This window comes from Sus scrofa, chromosome 6, assembly GCF_054392235.1.
Source record: "Sus scrofa isolate SSC_HxYL_T2T_F1_AM1 chromosome 6, Sscrofa_HxYL_maternal_Yorkshire_Landrace_v2.0, whole genome shotgun sequence".
Lineage (NCBI taxonomy): Eukaryota > Metazoa > Chordata > Mammalia > Artiodactyla > Suidae > Sus > Sus scrofa.
Window position 1 is genome coordinate 88646423 of NC_139388.1, and position 18043 is coordinate 88664465.

Here is an 18043-nt window from a genome sequence, read left to right on the forward strand (position 1 = left end):
GAAAGAAATGAGCTACCTTAAGGTAGTGTGTTGGTGTTGACAGATTTCAAAAGCAGATGCTGTGGATTGGAATATTACCAACTCAGACAACTAGCTGTGAGCTGGCTTAGGTACCAGCTTCTGAACTGAGTCCCAGACATCCTCCCCCAATCCCTGAAGCTTTTTAAATGTCACCCAGGGTAGAGTCTCAGCATTTCTTGCTGTCTTTTCCCGGCCTAAATTTTACATTTAAAAATTTTCAGTCCTACTGCTAATGGATATGGAATTTCTCTTGGGGTGATGAAATATTCTGGATTTAAATATTGGTATTAATGCCACAACTTCGTGAATATATTTAAAAACACTGAACTGTAGGAGTTCCCTTTGTGGCTCCGTGTTAACGATCCTGACTAGGACCCTGAGGATGCGGGTTCAATCCCGACCTTGCTCAGTGGGTTAAGGATCTGGTGTTGCTGTGAGCTGTAGTGTAGATTTCAGATATGGCTCAGATCCCATGTTGCTGTGGCTGTGGCACTGGCTGGCAGATGTAGCTCCCATTCGACCCCTAGCCTGGGAACTTCCATATGCCTCGGGTGTGGCCCTAAAAAAATAAACACACTAAACCGTACACTTCATGTCCAACAATTTGCCTCTTTTTTTTTTTTTAAACTGTGCCAGTGGCATGTGGAAAGTTCCCCAGGCCAGGGATCGAACCTGCACCATAGCAGTGACACTAGCCACTGCAGTGACAATACCAAATCCTTTTTTTTTCTTTTCTTTTTTTAGCAGCCGTACCCATGGCATATGGAAGTTCCAGGGCCAGGAATTGAATCCAAGACAGCTGCAACCAACATGTTGGGTCAGGGATTGAACCTGAGCCACTGCAGTTGTGTTCTTTTTGGTCTTTTTAGGGCCACCCCTGCAGAGTATGGAAATTCCCAGGCTAGGGGCTGAATCTGAGCTGTAGCCGCTGGCCTACACTACAACCACAGCAACTCAGGATGTGAACTGCACCAGCCACCTACACCACAGCTCACGGCAACCCTGGATCCTTAACCCACTGAGGGAAGCCAGGGATGGAACCTGAGTCCTCGTGGTTACTAGTCAGGTTTGTTTCCGTTGAGCCACAATAGGAAAAATTATGCCCTTATTTTTTAAAAAAGAATGAATAAATGGGAGTTCCCGTTGTGGCGCAGCAGAAACGATTCTGACTAGTATCCACAAGGATGCAGGTTCAATCCCTGGCCTTGCTCTGTGGGTTAAGGCTCCTGTGTTGCCGTGAGCTGTGGTATAGGTTGTAGACGTGGCTTGGATGTGGCTTTGCTGTGGCTATGGCGTAGGCCAGCACCTGTAGCTCCAAACTTCCATATGCTGCACGTGAGGCCCTAAAAAACAAAACAAAAAAAACCTGGAAACCAAGTGTCAGGCCCTCTTTTGTAGGAATGGAGATACAGCTAGTTCTAGGATGAAGAAAGACTGTCTATCCAGAGATCCGGCTCACAAAGGGTCAAGGAACCCCAGGTCTAGCCTTTCTTACAGCCTGATTATCCCCCAAGTAACTGAGGCCCAAGGCCTGCAAAAATCTTTCTCTCCCAAGAATTTGAGCTGTATATGGAAAATTTGCAACCTAAAATTTTCTAGAGGAAGTATCTACTCTTCTCTCTTAAATGTAGTTCCTCCAGAGAGCAAAGTCCCAATTGGCTCTGCAGATCCACAGGAGTAGGTGATGGAAGGCAAGGCACTGAGGTTGAGGAACCTTCTCAGAACTCACCAGAAACCCTAGGGAGACCAAGGCACTGGGGTCAGGGAGGCCCCTGTGGCTCTTTCTAGAAAGGCAAGATATTCCTACACACACACACAGAGTCCAAGTGTCAATTGCCTTTTTGGAAAATCTGATTTCAGATGCTTGCTCTTCTGCAAGATTGTTCTTCTGACCAAAAGTGCCCCACTCCTGCTTCTTCCTAGAGAACAGAATACAGTAATAAGAGCAGCTGCCATGACTGCTGTGTGTGGCGGTTTTATACCTTAATCCTCACAGCAATACATATTATCATCTTTCCTTTGCATACGAAGAGACTGAGGCTCAGAGCAGCTAAATAACCTAATAACCAATGTTATACAATGATTTATGTGCCCAAGGAGTGGAACAGGTCTGACTCCAAGGCCCATGATTTTTAAACTACAATAGCTTTTTTTTTTCTTTTTTTCTTTTTGTCTTTTTATAGGGCTGCACCCGAGGCATATGGAGGTTCCCAGGCTAGGGGTCGAATTGGAGCTGTAGCTGCTGGCCTACGTACGCCACAGCCACAGTCATGGCAACACAGGATCTGAGCTGCATCTGTGACCTACACCACAGCTCATGGCAACGCCGGATCCTTAACTCACTGAGCAAGGCCAGGGATCGAACCTGAAACCTCATGGTTCCTAGTTGGATTCATTAACCACTAAGCCACAATGGGAACTCCTACATTAGGTTTTTTTTTTTTTTTTTTTTTTTTTGTCTTTTTTTGTATTTTCTAGGGCCGCACCCACGGCATATGGAGGTTCCCAGGCTAGGAGTCTAATCGGAGCTGTAGCTGCTGGCCTACACCACAGCCACAGCAATGCGGGATCTGAGCCGCGTCTGCGACCTACACCACAGCTCACAGCAACGCCGGATCCTTAACCCACTGAGCAAGGCCAGGGACCGAACCCGCAACCTCATGGTTCCTAGTCGGATTTGTTAATCACTGAGCCACGATGAGAACTCCTACATTAGCTATTTTTAACTGTGTTCAGAGGGTTCCCCAGAAGCTGCCATAGGACAGGAGCTCAGCGCTCAGGGTTTCCCCTGTTTCCACACACGTTGGCTAAAATACCCACGTGTGTCTGTTTTGTATATTGGGAGTTTCATGAGTTAAAAATAAGTTTGAAAAGAACCACCTTAATGCTATGCTGCTACTGCTCCTATTTCGGACTTTCTAAGAATCAAGAAATCCTTTTTCTTTTTTGTCTTTTTAGGGCCACCCCCTCGGTATGTGGAGATTCCCAGGCCAGCGGTCCAATTGGAGCTACAGCTGCCGGCCTATACCACAGCTCACAGCAATGCCAGATCCTTAACCCACTGAGCAAGGTCAGGGATTGAACCTGCAACCTCATGGATACTACTCAGATTCATTAACCAATGAGCCACGATGGGAATTCCGAGAAAGCTTTTTATTCTCCTTAAATCTAACGCCCCCCCCAGGGCCTGGCATTTCTCATTTAATCTGTCTTAAATGAGAAAAAACTGTGTGGTGGACCAATTTCCTGGCTTGTTCATCAAGTTAAGATTTCCTTAACCTGATTCCATCCTTTGTTGCTTCTCAGTTCCTCGCCTCGTTCACGGGACGTATGCCGCCCTGATCCCTGTTGTGTGTAAGAGGAAGGCAGGTTTCTGCAGGGGCGTAGGTCCCCCTCCTCTCACAGCACCCCCAGGTCCACCCACCCCCCGGAGTCAGGAGCCAGGAATGTCTGTGGAGGCAGCGGACAGGTATGTTGCCCTGGGGGTGTCAGAGGGCTGATTCATCTCTCATCGCCAACCATTCTTCTTCCTACTGCTGAGAAATTGAACACGTTTTCTAGAGAGACAAGGGGGAAATCCCAGACTCTGAAAAGCATGGAGTCTGAAAAGCATGGAGTCTATACTCTGTGGCTAGGCACAGTATTGAATACATCAGATTATGGTGTGCAATAAATATTTGTTAAGAGAGAAGAAGAAGACACAGTCCCCTCCTCCCGTTCCTCCTTCAGACTAAAGCTAACCTGAAATGTCCTTGTCGGACTCTAGAGGGGACTGGGTTTTCACTCAGGATAGATTATGTGGCCACTGATATGACTGATGAGTTGTCCCAATATCCCTTCTCTGCTCTTTCTATGACTCCACAAGTCAATGCGGAGGCTCCGGGGTTAATATATATGAAGAGGCAACAATTCAGTGTGAAGGGGAGCACACCGTTTTATTTTATTTTTGCTTTTTAGGGCTGTACCAGAGGCACGTGGAGGTTCCCAGGCTAGGGGTTGAATCGGAGCTGTAGCTGCTGGCCTACACCAGAGCCATAGCAACCCCAGATCCGAGCTGCATCTGTGACCTACACCGCAGCTCAAGGCAACACCATTTCCTTAACCCACATCCTCATGGATGCTAGTTGGGTTCTTAACCTGCTGAGCCATGAAGGGAACTCCTCCTACACTGTTTTAGATTGGCTTATTTGGGGTAACTTTGAGGGGGTCTCACCTCCCGCGTCCTTAGCTGCTTCAAGGGTTTGGATGGGGAGAAAAAAATGTAAACCTTGCTTTGTATTCTAGGCCAGGGCATTTTACTAATAATTATATTTTTAACCTCATTTGGGCTCCACATCCCTAGCCATCCCTCATCATCCCTCAGGCTTAGGCCACCTGGACACCTGGGCTTCTGGGGCTGTATGAAGTTAGCTTTCTCCTACTCTCAGCAAGCCCGCTGCCATTAACATATGCACTAATCTGAGACTCTGCCTTCCAAGGGGGGACAGGAGAGGAAGTGAGCAGCCCGGACCAGGCTGGGTAAAGGCTCAGCAGCCAGGGGCAAGAGAGAAAAGAGAGTGGAGGGGAGGTACACCCGCCCGCTTGATAGGGAATTTCCCTCCAGGAATCTGAGATAGTTGGGCCTCCCTTCTGCTTTCAAAAACAGGGTGGGCCTTAGCCGTGCTCCTGTTCCTCTCAGGAGTCTTGAGAAAGGACAGAGGATTTCAGACCCTAATGAGATCCTAATCTTCCCACAGACCCTAATGGGATCAGACTTTCTGTTCCCAGCCAATGGTGGATGAGTGTTCTGCTGCTTCAGAAACAGCTGAGGGCAGGCTGGCTGTGCTGCAGCTCTGTGGCTTCAGGGTGTCACCTCCACTCCTAAGCCTCTTTGTCTGGGCTGGAAGCCTTTGCAGTTAGCTGTGGTCTCTGACAGGTTCCAAACACCAGCTTCCAATCATTGGCAGGCGGGGTGCCCATTTCCGAGCCAGGAAATGCAGACTCTCCCAATGTCAGGGAGTGGTTAGCGGAGATGACCCAGAAGCTCTCTCGGAAGGCGCCCGGGGATGGTTTCCTTCCTCCAGAAGTGGTTCACGAGGTCGACTAAGTGAGGATGGAGGTGAGAAGGGCACTTCCAGGCAGTGTCTGTGAGGTGTAAAGCAGGAGGTGTTTTGGCAACATGAATCCAGAACCTAGAAGACCGTCTGCTGTTTTATTTCTAGGACTTTATCTCAGACAAAGATGTTAATCACGGCACTATTTATAATAGCAAAAAATTGATAATAACTTAAAGGCTGACCATAGGACTCTGGATAAACTGTTACAACAATACCAAAAAATATTATCATGTAGATATTTCAAGTCTACGTAGGAGTTCCCATTGTGGCTCAGTGGTTAGCAAATCCGAATAGGAACCATGAGGTTGCAGCTTCGATCCCTGGCCTTGCTCAGTGGGTTAGGGATCTGGCGTTGCCATGAGCTGTGATGTAGGTCACAGATGCGGCTCGTATCTGGCGTTGCTGTGGCCCTGGCGTAAGCCAGTGGCTACACCTCCGATTAGACCCCTAACTTGGGAACCTCCATATGCCATGGGTGTGGCCCTAGAAAAGACCAAAAAAATAAGTTAATTAAAAAATAAAAAAATAAAGTCTATGTAAATATAAATAAGAATGTCATATGGAAGTTCCTGGGCCAGAGACTGAATCTGAGTCACAGCTGTGACTAAAAAATGGTCTTTATATCTTCAATTACATGAAATAATGTTAACAGAAGAAAATAGGTTACAAAACAGTAACATATCCCACACGTATAAATGCTATAGCTATCCTTTGAATGTATAGAAAAATAAGACTGAAAGAAAAAAAATATTTACATAATCAAATAAAAATTTTATCGTAAATATTTTTGATTATTCATGTGTGATGGAATTATGGATGACTTTTCCAAGTTTTTTTACTTTTCTATTTTATTTTTTAGCTGCAGCGGTGGCATGTGGAAATTCTGGGCCAGGGATTGACAATGCCGAATCCTTTAACCCACTGAACCACTAGAGAACTCCTGACTTTTCTGGTTTTTGTCAGGAAAAAAAGAAATCTTGGAGCTCCCATCGTAGCTCAGGGGAAATGAATCCGACTAGTATCTGTGAGTATGTGGGTTTGATCCCTGGCCTCGCTCAGGGGGTTGGGGGTCTAGTGTTGCCATGAGCTGTGGTGTAGGTTGAGACGCAGCTAGGATCCTGCTTTACTGCGGCTGTGGCATAGGCTGACAACTCCAGCTCTGAATTGATCCTAACTTGGGAATTTTCCATATGCCACAGGTGCAGCCCTAAAAAGAAAAAAAAAAAAAAAAAATCTTAAGGACATTTGTTATATGCCGCCAACCTGAGGATGGTCTTTCTCTTAACCTACACATTTCACACTGAACAGCCTTGACCCAGGACCCAGATGCCTCTGCTTTTCTGCATTGTGCTGTCCCTTCCCAGTAATGACAGAGGAACAAAATCATGTTGCTACCAGTGGGAGGATAGAAAGCACCCTTGCTGTCACACCAAGGCCTGAAAATAAAGTTTGGAATTATTTCCATCCTTCTCCACTCCATGACTGCTGAGAATAAATGCTGAAAGTGTTTGCATTTGAGGCCATAAAATTGTAAACGACGCCTTCCTTCCCACTGGTGTGCTTTGGTCAGAGCTGGGGCCTCTGGGATAGGGAAGCATTAAAACCTGTGACCACAGCTACTGATACTAGTTTCAAAAACACAGCACCCACCCTCACAGCCTGATGAGGGATTCGTCCAGCAGCCTGAGCGTCAGGATTCCTGGGCTCCAGGCCCCATAGGACTCACAGCCAGCCCCAGGCGGTGCCTCCTGGCCTCAGTTTCCCTGGCTTGCACTGCTGATACTCCCCACCTACTGTGTACACTGTTAATAGGGTCAGGTGCTTTGAACTCCTCAGATGAAAGAGGTGGGGGAAGTAGCACCCAGTTATTATCCCCCATCCGGCCAGGCGTGGGAGCGGAGGTTGGCTGCTTTCATACTGTTCCAGCCTGAAGAGTCTCCTCACAGCCCCTCGCTCTTCTGTCTTCTGCTCTGACAGCCAAATCTGAGAAGCAAACTGGCCCCATATCAACGCCACGTCAGAATAGTTTTTCCTGGAGTTCCCATCGTGGCACAGTGGAAACAAATCTGACTAGGAACCATGAGGTTGCAGGTTCGATCCCTGGCCTCCCTCAGAGGGTTAAGGATCTGGTGTTGCCATGAGCTGTGGTGTAAGTCCCAGACATGGCTCGGATCCTGCGTTGCTGTGGCTCTAGTGTAGGCTGACAGCTGTAGCTCCAATTAGGCCCCTAGGCTGGGAACCTCCATATGTCGCAGGTATAGCCCTAAAAACCAAAAAAAAAAAAAAAGAAAGAAAGAAAGAAAAAAGAAAAGGAGAAAAAGAAACTTCTTCCTAAATTGCCCAAACCACCAGTCATCTATATCCTCCTTGATTTATGATTCAGTAATACTCTACAGGTATCTAAATTCTCCTCATTGGCTACAGATCCTGTGGGAGAAGGGCCGTGACTTTCCACCATAACATACTCACCAATTAGGAAGTCAGCAAAGTGAATTATGAGAGAACCAGGCTGACTGAAGTGCAAACTCATCTTTCTGTTTCCTCACTGTAAAGTGGGGCTTAGTTATATTCCCCATCTCATCTATATCTCTAGGGGTTGCTGTGAGAACCACATGAAGGCTGGGTGTGCGGAAGTTCTTTGTAAAATACTAAGCCCTTCCCATGTGTTAATAGGACTGAATGTCTACAAGTAAGACTTTGGGCACAACCGCCATCTATCGCCTGCCTCCAGGATACAGCAGAAAAAAATTAAAAAACAAGCCTGGGATGCCACCTACTGGTTGAACATATGAATTGCATCCAAACACTTACAAAAAGATCCACCGGAAGCAGACACGACTATTTCCAACTTCAAGCCATCTTAATTTTTACCAGGGCCCTCATGACATATTATATACTAATCATTTTCTTTAAACAACTCATTTTGTATAAATGTTTCATTTTATTTTTATTTATTTATTTTTGTATTTTTGTCTTCTTAGGGCCACACCCATGGCACATGGAGGTTCCCAGGCTAGGGGCTACAGGAGCTACAGCTGCTGGCCTACACCACAGCCACACCACATCCGAGCTGCTGGCCTACACCACAGCCACACCACATCCGAGCTGCGTCTGTGACCGACACCACAGCTCACGGCAACACTGGATCCTTAACCCACTGAGCGAGGCCAGGGATCGAACCCGCAACCTCATGGTTCCTAGTTGGATTTGTTTCTGCTGCGCCAAGATGGGAACTCCCAATAAATTTTATTTTAAAGTCAACTTCTAATCACTACTATAAATGGAAAACTAGTTAACACTTGCCCCCCCCCAAGAATAAAACCCTGAAATAAATACAATGAAAATAAAATATAAGATCTGTGAGGAAAGCTCAAGCTTGAGCCTCATTGTTAAAACTGAAGATTAACAAAAGCACACAACTTGAGACTTGAGAGTCAACCCTCTACTATGATCCTGTGGTTTAGGGGGAAACCACTGCCCTGTGTGAAGAAACAGGACTCTTCTGGAGTTCCTGCTGTGGTGCAATGGAATTGGTGTTGTCTTGGGAGTGCTGGGTCGCAGGTTCCAGCCCTGGTCCAGCACAGTGAGTTAAGGATCTGGCGTTGCCGCAGCTTCGGCTTAGGTCACAACTGCGACTTGGATCTGATCCCTGGTCCGGGAACTCCATATGCAGAGGGGCAGCCAAAAAAAGAAGAAGAAAAAAAAAAAAGGCAACAGGACTCTTCTGAGGAAAGGTGACATTCTCATGTTCCCAAATTCCTCGGCCCGGATGGTTGAAGAAAAGTTTGGAAGCCACAAAAAGTAGAAAATAAACTCTTGTATTGTACCATGTTCCATCACAGCCCAAGCGGGGCCAGTGCTGGATTCCTGCTGGCAGCGCCCAGAGCACTGAGAGTGCTCTGCTTGGTGACAGGTCTGGATCTGGCCGAACTCCTCTGCAGGGCTGTGTATCCCCTTGCCAGTCTCCCCCTGTGAGGGCTGCTCTTGGATCTGCAGCCTGCCGCGCAGTCTGCTGCTCTGGAAGCCACCATGCTACCCAGCGCTGGGTTGTGCGTCCTCCTCCAACAAGAGCCCAGCTTGTTGCTAGAGCTGCATGGCCTCCTGCTCCACTGGCTGGTCTGAGGGTGCCAGGTACTTCTCCTGGAGGCCCAGGGTGCTGATGGAGGGCTCGTCAAGGCTGACAGCGTGGGCAAGGATGGGGAACTGCTCTAGGCAGGATCTTGCCTCTACTGATGCTCGCCCTCCAACCACGCTTGGCAGGTTCCTCCCCTCCTGCTCCCTTCCTCATAATGATAGCTTCTGGCCACGGGGACCAGCTGGACGCGAGGAGCCCCTCAGAGCTTCTGGCCCCCAAGGTGAGAGGCAGCCACATGCCTCTTCTGCACACGGCTGAGGAGCAGAGGACAGGAGAGCACTAACCCTCCGGTTCCGTGCAGTGGCACACGCTCTGGAGCCACGCCGTGGGGGTTAAATCCTGAGTTTGTCACTTCCTTTTACTCATTTGTAAAACAGGGTCATGAGGATCAAATGAGACAGCAAATACAAAGTGCCCACCGTGGCAACTGGCACTCGGTAGCTGCCTGCTATTTGTGATTTCCCTGCTTCTGCTAAAGGAGGGACCTCAACAGAGCTCAAAGGAAATAAATTTCTGCTTGGGCCAGAGAGGGCCTTCTAGTGCTCTCTGTCAGCAGGAAAGACACCCATCAGATTCCCACAGCAAGAGACAGGACACTGCCAGTGGAGTGTGAGGCTGGCCGGCCCGAGGTCCGGGTCTGGCGCCTGACTAGGAGGTGGGGGCAGACCCCATAGCGGGGTTGGCCACCACGGCTCTTATCCCAGAGGAGACTCCAGTGTCAGAGCCTGAGATTCTGCAACCAGGTTCCAGCACACCCCACGGCCCCCTCAAGCACAGCGTGGCTGCCAGCTCCCATCCCCTCCGCGTGACAAACTTGCCCTCTCCCCCTTCCTCCCCTCAGGAACCACAACCACCCTGACCACTGTCTAAACCAGGAATCTAGGAGCCTAACTTCTGCTCCACCTCCTTCTATCCATAACCACCTGGCCACCAGCTCTGGTTGTCTATCTCCTTAATATTTTTTCAGTCCACACCCTTTTCTCTATTTTCACCTGGAGACTAAAAACTCCCCGGTCTCCAATCACATTCCTTAAACGCTCTTTCCACACATGGAGATGCTTTTCAAAATGTGCACCTGATCGTGTCACGCCCTGCTCCACAACAGTGTGCTGGTTCACAGTGGCTACCCACAGGCCGAAGTCCACCCTTCTCCACTGCCGGCCCTGCCCACCGCCCCTGTACCACTCCATCCCTTTCCCCTTCACACTCAAGATACCAGGCAACCAAACCCCCTGCCTCTCTTCCAAATGACCAGTGCCCTCTCATGGCTGGGCCTCCGTGTTTGTTGCCCCTTCTGATCAACAGCCTCCCTTGTCCTCAGGTACAACCGACCCTGAAGCCTTCTAAGGGACGTCACCAGCGAGCCCACTGGGCAACACAGAATCAGTCACCTTCAAGGGCAGCTGTAGTGATTCTCGAGCCCCATGCCTCCCCCCGTGGCGAAGGCTGGCGAGCAAGGATACGAGGAGAAGTGGAAGTCCGCTCCCACAGCGGCAGACATCATGGCCTCCAGGCTCCGCTGCTCCTGGACCCCGAAGCAGTAGCCATTGGCTTTATCCACAGCCTGCAGGACCCGCTGGATGCTCTCCTTGTCCTGGGCAGGAAGGAGAGGAACAGTGCTGAGTGAAACAGAGGTACGTGGCATTGGGGTTGTGCCCCACTGCTTGCAGTCTCCGAACACCCCACCTGATCTTGCCTCAGGAAGCCCCAGTACATGCAGCTTCCTTGGCCTGGAGTAGTTCTTCATGTCCCCAGAGGCCCGGCTGCATCCCACCCTTCCTGCCTAGCAACCCACCCAAATTAGAACAGGTAAGTTCTGCTCTGCACTCCCACAGTCCCCAGGTTATCCCTCCGGTAGCTGTGATCCCACCACCTTACCATTATGTTACTGACTCAGCTGCCTCGCCTACTTGACTGCGCACCCATACAGGTCAGAGCCCTTTGTCAAGGCCTCCCCAGTACTACGTCTGGCACAGGACTCAGCTAGCAGTAGGCACCCAATAAATATGCATGGAACCTATTCAGTCACCCCATAAAAGTGCTAAGAATGGTCCCTACATCACCTGATAGGAAAAAGAGATTTAAAATGTACAGTCCTTAGCACAATGCCTAGCACAGAAAGGCTCCCACAGTGGTCACTGTTACAATTAATGTTATAGGGTTCACCTTTTTTTGTTTTGCTTTTTAGGGCCACACTCGTGGCATATGGAAGTTCCTACACTAGGGGTCAAATCAGAGCTGTAGCTGCCAGCCTACACCACAGCTACAGCAATGCCAGATCTAAGCCATGTCTGCGACCTATCCACAGCTCAAGGCAACACTGAATCCTTAACCCACTGTGCGAGGCCAGGGATCGAACCCGCACCTTCATAGATCCTAGTCAGGTTTGTTACTGCTGAGCCACAACGGGAACTCCCTCACCTCTGCATCTTAGAGGAGAAAAGTGTGGCATTAAACAGGGAACAGACAAGTTTGCTTAAGTCCACCCACTGCAGAAAGGAATCAAACATGCACCTCTATCTCCCAGGTTACTTTTGTAGGGTGCAAGGTGAAAGGCACAAGGGTTGAGTGCTCCTTTGCAAAGTCAACAGGCAGTTGCTCATCTTGAAGGAGCCTCAAAGACTTGTCCCTGGCTGGTGACTTTCTGCCATTTTCACACCGAGGAGGGAACATGTGTACGGAGAACCCAGTAGAACAGAACAGGTAGGGCCAAAGCTTGGTCCACCCTCTACTGGAATCCCACCCACCAGTGGTCTTGAAACCATGGAGACTGAATGGTAGTCAGACCCAGGACAAAGACCATTGTTTGAGGCCTCAAAGCTTCCTGTACCCTTGGCTTGGTGAGGTCCTGGGCACTTTAGAGCCAGTAGTCAGGGAGAAGGCCTCTTGGTACCCAGTACAGGCACACCTGGAGAACTGCAGGTCTGGTTCCAGACCATCGCAATAAAGCAAATCTCAAAATAAAGTGAGTCACGTTCACACTTATACTATAGTCTGTTAAGCATATGATAGCATTTCGTCTAAAAACACAATGTACATACCTGAATTAAAAAACACCTTATTAGTAAAAAATGCTAACCATCATCTAAGCCTATGGTGAGTTGTAATCTCTTTGCTGGTGCAGGGTCTTGCCTCCACGTTGATGGCTGCTGACTGATCAGGGTGGTGTTGCTGAAGGTTGGGGTGGCTGTGGCAATTTCTTTTTCTTTTCTTTTCTTTTTTTAGGACCGCAACAGTGGCATATGGAAGTTCCCAGGCTAGGGGTAGAATCGGAGCCTCAGCTGCCAGCCTACACCACAGCCACAGCAACGCGGGATAGTTAACCCACTGAGCAAGGCCAGGGATCAAACCTCATGGATACTAGTCAGGTTCGTTACCACTGAGCCACAACAGGAACTCCTCTGTTTTTTTCTCTTGCGACCGCACCCACAGCATGTGGAAGTTCCCAGTGCCAGGAATTGAACTCGCACCATGGCAGCGACCAGAGCCACAGCAGTGACAGTGCCAGGTCCTTAACCCGTTGAGCCATAGAGAAACTCCAAATAGGGTCTCTGAAGGTTTCTGTTTTTGCGATTTCTTTTTTTTTCTTTCTTTCTTTCTTTTTTTTTTTTTTTTGTCTTTTTGCCATTTCTTGGGCTACTCCTGCAGCATATGGAGGTTCCCAGGCTAGGGGTCGAATCAGAGCTGTAGCCACCGGCCTACACCACACCCAGATCCGAGTTGTATCTGCAACCTACACCATAGCTCACGGCAATGGCGGATCCTTAACTCACTGAGTGAGGTGAAGGATTGAACCCGCATCCTCATGGATGCTAGTCAGATTCATTTCTGCTAAGCCACAACAGGAACTCCCCAAAATGTAAATCTTAAGACTTGAAAGTAGGAGTTCCCACTGTGGCTTAATGGGTTAAAAATCTGACTGAAGCAGCCTAGGCCGCTGCAGAGGCACAGGTTCAATTCCCAGCCCAGCACAGTGGGTTAAAGGATCTGGCGTTGCTGTAGCTGTGGCCTGGATTCTATTTCCGGCCCAGGAACTTCCTATATTGCAGGTGCAGCCATTTAAAAAAAAAGATCACTGATCACAGGAAATTCCCTGGTGGCTTGTCAGGTTAAGGATCTGGTATTGTCACTGCAGTGGCTCAGTCTCTACTGTGGCATGGGTTCAATCCATGGCCTGGAAACTTACACATGCTGCAGGTGCGGCCAGAAAAAAAAAAGGGCAGTGTAAAGCAACAAGTGCTGATAGAAAAGCCATACCACCCCCCCAAAAAGGCAAATAAAAATTCGTATTTTTTTTTTAAAAAGATCACTGATCACAGATCATCATAACAAATAGAACAATAATGAAAAAGCTTGAAATGGTATGAGATTACCAAAATGTGACAGAGACATAGAGTGACCAAGTGCTGTTGGAAAAAATGGCATCCATAAACTTGTTCAATGCAGGGTTGCCGTGAACCTTCAATTTGTAAAAATACTACAGTATCTGCAAAGCACAATAACGTGAAGTGCAATAAAGTGAGGTGTGCTTGTACCTGGATGTTGAGAGGGATGAAGGAGACCAGGCTGTAGTCTTCGATGAGCTGCACGAGTTTCTCATTGAGCTGACGATAGTGGCGGAAGAAAGGATCAGAAGCCAGGTGGTCAAGCAGGTAGGAGAGGTCCAGGACCTCTGTGTAGTAGTCCAGGTTGAAGGCTAGGAAGAGAAACCGGTGTTCAGCTGGCATCAGGGAAGACTTGGGGACAGGGATCACGTTTTCTTTCTTTCTTCCTCTGTCTTCATTCACTCATTCCACAAATACTTGCTGAGGTGTGAAATGAAATTACTAAGAAGAAAATACTTGATTTCACTTGTTGGCTCTGCTATTTACTTAGCTGGATGGACAGGGACCCGCCTCCTGGGGCTACTGTGAGGATTAAATGCTGTAAACCCCAGTGCCTGGTATAAAGTAGTGCTTGATCAACAGTAGTTAAGATTCAACATGTACCAAGAACAGTGTTTGGTCCCTGCCTCATGAAGCTCAAGGTCAGGCAGCACCCCCAGGACCCGGCACACACACTGTTAAGTACTCTATCTAGCAGGTGCCCTCTCGGGAAAATCACTTTCCCTTTCAGGGCCAGTTCCTTCCTAGTGTAAAATGACCAGATGAGACTAGATGACTCAGGTCCCTGACTCCGTTCTATGAGTACAAACTTCCCACTAAGAGAAGGAAAGTGGGCCTCCCTGCACTGTTCCTTTCTGCCTGGAAGACTCCAGCACCTGGGAGACGCAGCATGTCTGTCCCAAAGTGAGCCAAGGGAATCAGGCTGTCGGGGATCCGTTGACTCAGCCCCTGAGCTCTGCTCCTGCCTGCTCATCAGTTCTAACTGGAAACTAACAACCCTGTGGCTGCAAGGAATAAAGTCCTTGGCATCCAATAAACAGCTTGGATGCCTGAAAGGTATGTTTCTCACTGAGAATGAAGAAACTGGAGCCAAGTACACTTGGGTTTAGATTTCATTTCGGCTAACATATTAGCTGAATGACTGACCTTGGGCTCTTCATGTAAAGTCTCTGGGGCTCAAATGCCTGATCTGGTTTGTACCTCAGTCTCCTGTGAAGATGACTGGAAAAGAATCAGAGCTAGAGATGCAGAGGAGCAGCATGGAGCCATCCAGGCTGGAGATGTGAAGGGGAGGGGGGCTTGGGAAGACTGCTAACCTGGGCACAGACAAAATGTGGCTGCTGGGCTTGCTAAGAGAGGCACCAGGACTCTGAGCTGAGGTGGCCCCTCTAAGGTGCTGACATCCCTTCATGTCCTGACTAGCAGCCAGTCACCCTTCCTGAACAAGGCCCTGACACTTCACTGTCCCCACAACCTCCCTTCCTGCTCACTGCTTGTCATTTCAACTGTTCTTCTCTAGGTTACTTTGCGGCTGGAGATGCTATTTAGGGAACTGATGTCCCCAGAGCAGCAGAGCACTAATCGTGCAAGAAAAAAATCCTGGCTGGAGTTCTCGCTGTGGCACAGTGGGTTAAGAATCCAACTGCAGGGAGCTCCCATCGTGGCTCAGTGGTTAACAAATCCGACTAGGTTTTGGGTTCGATCCCTGGCCTTGCTCAGTGGGTCAAGGATCCGGTATTGCCATGAGCTGCAGTGTAGGTTGAAGAAGCGGCTCGGATCCTGAGTTGCTGTGGCTGTGGTGTAGGCCAGAGGCTATAGCTCCAATTAGACCCCTAGCGTGGGAACCTCCATATGCCGCGAGTGCGGCCCTAGAAAAGACAAAAAAAAAAAAAAAAAAAAAAAAAAAAAGTCCAACTGCAGAGGCTTGAGTTGCTGTGGAGGCATGGGTTTGATCCCTGGCCTAGCTCTGTTGGTTAAGGATCTGGCATTGCTGCAGTTGTGGCGTAGGTCGCATTCAATCCCTAGCCTGGGAACTTCCATATGCTGCTGGTGTAGTCATTTAAAAAAAAAAAAAAAAAAAAAAGCTGGCTATTAGAACCCCTGGGCAATGCCCTTGTCAGCTTGCCTCTCCCCAAGTCTTTCCCATCTTGATAAATGGCACCTTTGTCCACTGGTTCAGTCAGAAACCTGAGAGTCATCCTTAATTCCCCTGCCTCTATGTCTAATCCACCAGCAAATCCTATTTCTGGAGTTAAGTTTTGAATCTATCTACTTCTCTCCATTCCCAAGACCACTGCCTGGGCTGTTGCAAAATCTTACTACAGGATTTATAGGTGCCCCTTTTAATTCACAAAACAGCTGGAAGGACTTTTCCAGTTCATGCTGTTCCCTTGCCTCATATTCATCAATGGCTTTCTTCTCTGTTTTGACAGTACAGGTTCTGGCCCCTACTAACCTCTCTGACCTCATTTCCTACCACCCTTCCCTGAGCCACTATCTCAGCTACCCTGGACTCACCCAACTCCCCACCCCCTTTTCCTAGAACACAAAAAGCTCTTTCCTGAAGGGCCCTTAGTGGTCCTTCTGCCTAGGAACAGTTCTGCCTTGGCAGGCTCCCACTCACTATTCTGATCTCAGTTCAGATGGTACTGTTCACTCTCCTCACTCCCGTTCCATTACTTACTTCTAATTCCTTCAAAATACACATAACCATCTGTAGCCCTCTTGTCCCCCAAAACCCAGAACAATATCTGGCACAGGGTGGCATAAAATAAATGGGCAGGGGTCAGGACCTGCCTGTGGCTACTCCCACCAGGCCATGCATGGTTCCTGGAAGCAGCTACCTTCAGCTGAGATTTCTGCTCCAGTGCAGCCCAGATGCTTCTCTGATTTTTGCCTGCCAGGACAGGAGCTCTTACCCAGCTTCCCATAGTGTTCAATGAGGTCCATCTTGGAGAGGAGGTTGACATGGGGGAGCTCCACATGCAGCATGGTGGCTAGGGAGGTACACAGTACTGAAATGAACTTGGCAGGGTCTGTGCAATAGTGAGAATCCACCAGGTGGACAGCAGTCAGCTGGGAGGGAAGGAAGAGACAGGGTGAGAGTGGCCTGGGGAGGCAAGGAACATTAGGGCCTATGTCTCCCCATCAGACCGGGGACTTCTGAGGACAAAGGGCAAATCTTCCCATTAGTCTCCTCCTGCTTCTGTTCATTCTAATAGAGTCATCTCCTTATCCCAGGAAATATGGGGCATTTCTTTCCTGCAGGCAACTGGTACAATTCCCACTGCATCTGACTCTATTCTTTAACTTTCTTTTGCCCACCAAATCACAACCACCATGCCACTTTCCACATAACCCTTTCCATACTTCCAATAATTCTAAGTTGGGTACTAACACATTCATTATACAGATGAGAAAACTGAGGTTCAGAGAATGAAACTGACTTTCCCAGGACCACACACCGAGTCAGTGGTAGAGCCAGAATTCGAATTCACACTTGTTTTACTTCAGAGCAATTCTACCCCATACTTAGCTATGGGACATGGGGGCGTGGCATCTGTCCTCTCCGTCTCAGTTCCTCCATCCGCAAAATGGGCCAGATCCCAGACGCACCCTGAGGTCCCACTGCGTCATCTGGGAGAAGATGCTGCGCAGGGCTCCGTGGTGCGTGCAGAGCTCCACTTGACCAGGGCAGTCAAAGAGGAAGTAGTGGCCGCGAAGGGGGTCGAGTTTCGCGCGCAGCCAGTCCAGGTTGGCCTCTAGGTACTCCATGCAGTACAGCAGACCGCCGTTGGGCCCCAGCTGCAGCTCGTCCATAACGTCGCTCAGGCCCACCAGCTCGCCCACATCTACGGCGCACTCATATGGCAGCCCCTCGTTGGCCGGGTCCAGGTTCACCACCGCCACGCGCCGGCCCAGCGCTCGCAGAAACTCACTCATGCCCAGGCAGTACGTGGTCTTCCCCGAGCCCGGCGGGCCGATCACCGCTTGCCCAAAGGCCGTGGTCTGAGCGGCCCCTGCCATGGGCGGCACACGGCTCAGACAAGTGAGAGGAAGTGCGTAGCAGACAAGTTCAGAGAGGAAGCAAGGGGGGAGCCGCACCGCAGACAAGAGCCGAGGGCAATGGGTTCCCCTAACTGCACTTGGCTGGGGACTGGCAGCGATACCCGGAAGCCGCCTAAGGAGAGAGAGCTGGAAAAGGCGCGCTGTAAGGGGACCAAATGGCCAGGCACTGACCAGACCAGCACCCGACTTCCGTACAACGCCGGAAACAGCGAGGGCCGGAGAGGAAGTCCCGCCTTTACAGTGACGACATAGCTTGGCGCCGAGGGGCGTGGCGGCGCCGAAGCATGAGGCGTAAGCAGGTCCAGGAAGAACTTTTCAGGGTTTTCCCCCACCTTCCG

General features: G+C 49.3%; 1 protein-coding gene across 7 annotated transcripts; it reads right to left on the reverse strand.

Annotated features, from left to right (window-relative positions):
- Positions 1–3937: 3937 nt before the first annotated feature.
- Positions 3938–17896, reverse strand: GPN2 (GPN-loop GTPase 2). Of its 7 annotated transcripts, none has more exons than XR_014807350.1 (6): positions 17253–17896; positions 16556–16712; positions 13788–13948; positions 10716–10846; positions 8945–9273; positions 3938–5145 (listed from the first exon to the last, which is right to left on the reverse strand). XR_014807350.1 is itself a non-coding variant. In XM_003127718.5 (5 exons), the coding sequence occupies exons 1-5, from the start codon at positions 17661–17663 to the stop codon at positions 9201–9203; spliced, it is 933 nt and encodes a 310-aa protein (XP_003127766.1). In that variant the 5' UTR covers positions 17664–17896; the 3' UTR covers positions 8039–9200. The 7 variants fall into 7 exon arrangements, 2 of the variants coding, with proteins under 2 accessions (XP_003127766.1, XP_084819620.1); XR_014807353.1 differs by having other exon boundaries at positions 13788–14057; XR_014807352.1 differs by lacking the exon at positions 3938–5145 and having other exon boundaries at positions 8039–9273; positions 13788–14057.
- Positions 17897–18043: the final 147 nt, after the last annotated feature.